Raw genomic sequence first — 1,314 nt, 5'->3', positions numbered from 1 at the left:
TTATGTTTTTCCATTTAGTTGAATTGTATATTTTATTTATCCTTTGCTTTATGATTGGTTCGAAAATTGACCTTGGATAGTTGTTTATTAATAATAATTTTTTATTTTATCAAGATTTTTTGTTCTATACTCCCAATGTAACAATTTAATGCCTCTATCTGTAAGTGCCGTTATTACACTTTTTTATATTTCATTGAAGCGTACGATTCCATGAAATGATACAGATTAAAAAACATAACAATTCTAGTCTCTTCCCAAATTTGATTGTCCTGACTAATCACCTGTTAGGCCTAATTAATTTTATAATGTTTTAAAGTGTTGCAATTGTGATGTATTTTAGTGTGTGATATGATGAGGCTGTTGACGAACTGTGGTTGTTTTTTAAATTATTTTTTTAAAAATTTTAACTCTGTTATTTTAGAAAAACTGATGATGGTGGAAAAATACACCGAAACGTATACACGCTTACACTGCCTTCAATCAAACCACTTCTGAAGATGCAAGCCACTCGTGCTTGCGAAACGTCAAGAAGAAATTCTACCGAACGATTATGGAACCTAAAAACCCGAAAAAACCCATTATTTTCAAGGAATGGCCTCGAAAGTCTGTCTCTCGTGATAGTATTGTTAGGATTTACTGTATGTGTATAGTTGAACTTAGTATTATAACTTCCTAGTGTAAAGTACCGACTCATTAGTACCTCGCTACCCACTAGTAATAAAAAAACATAACACAAATCACCAGATCACACCGTTTATTTGGGTATTTTGCCTCCAATTACCCATGTAGCATCATATATCGGGTATATATTTATACTATTTATAATATTGGCAGAGCATTTTTATGTTGGGTCAATATTGTCAATTTTATTAGCCAATATTACTCCAATATTAGAATAGCTTTTTTGACCAATATTGATGTATCTATACAAATAAAATATTGGCAAAATATTTCTAATTTCAAGTATTGCTTGAAGATTAACAGGCAATATTGTATAGCAATACTATGCCAATTAAACGTTTTCGATATGATTAATAATCATAGAATCTCAGTAGGTAATAATTATTAATAATATCTTACGGCCTGATTTATAATCAAAGTTAAAGTGTTTATTTCTTAAATTGTTAGAGAAAAATAGAAACAAGAAACCGGTTGCAAATCTAGTTGCGTACTATATAGGTTAGCGTTGTGTACTTATTTGTACCTACCTAAATAGTAAATACTTCGGTGTTTTGTGCCTGATTTTGTGCAATAATCTGTAACTCAACATGTAAGTACATATTATTATTACATAAATATAGTGATAGGTATCTT

General features: G+C 29.8%; 1 protein-coding gene across 1 annotated transcript in view; it reads right to left on the bottom strand.

Moving 5' to 3' along the window:
- LOC109534832 (zinc finger SWIM domain-containing protein 5) overlaps positions 1-1,314 on the bottom strand; it is a 47,568-nt gene that overhangs the window by 1,644 nt on the left and 44,610 nt on the right. The window contains exon 11 of the mRNA XM_048662176.1: positions 701-711. Within this exon, the coding sequence (XP_048518133.1) occupies positions 701-711 (11 nt within the window). The remainder of the gene's footprint in view (positions 1-700; positions 712-1,314) is intronic.

This window comes from Dendroctonus ponderosae, unplaced genomic scaffold, assembly GCF_020466585.1.
Source record: "Dendroctonus ponderosae isolate FM_Combo_2020 unplaced genomic scaffold, Dpon_F_20191213v2 Dpon_F_20191213_10, whole genome shotgun sequence".
In the NCBI taxonomy this organism is placed as follows: Eukaryota; Metazoa; Arthropoda; class Insecta; order Coleoptera; family Curculionidae; genus Dendroctonus; species Dendroctonus ponderosae.
This window is presented reverse-complemented; position numbering and strand designations above follow the sequence as displayed.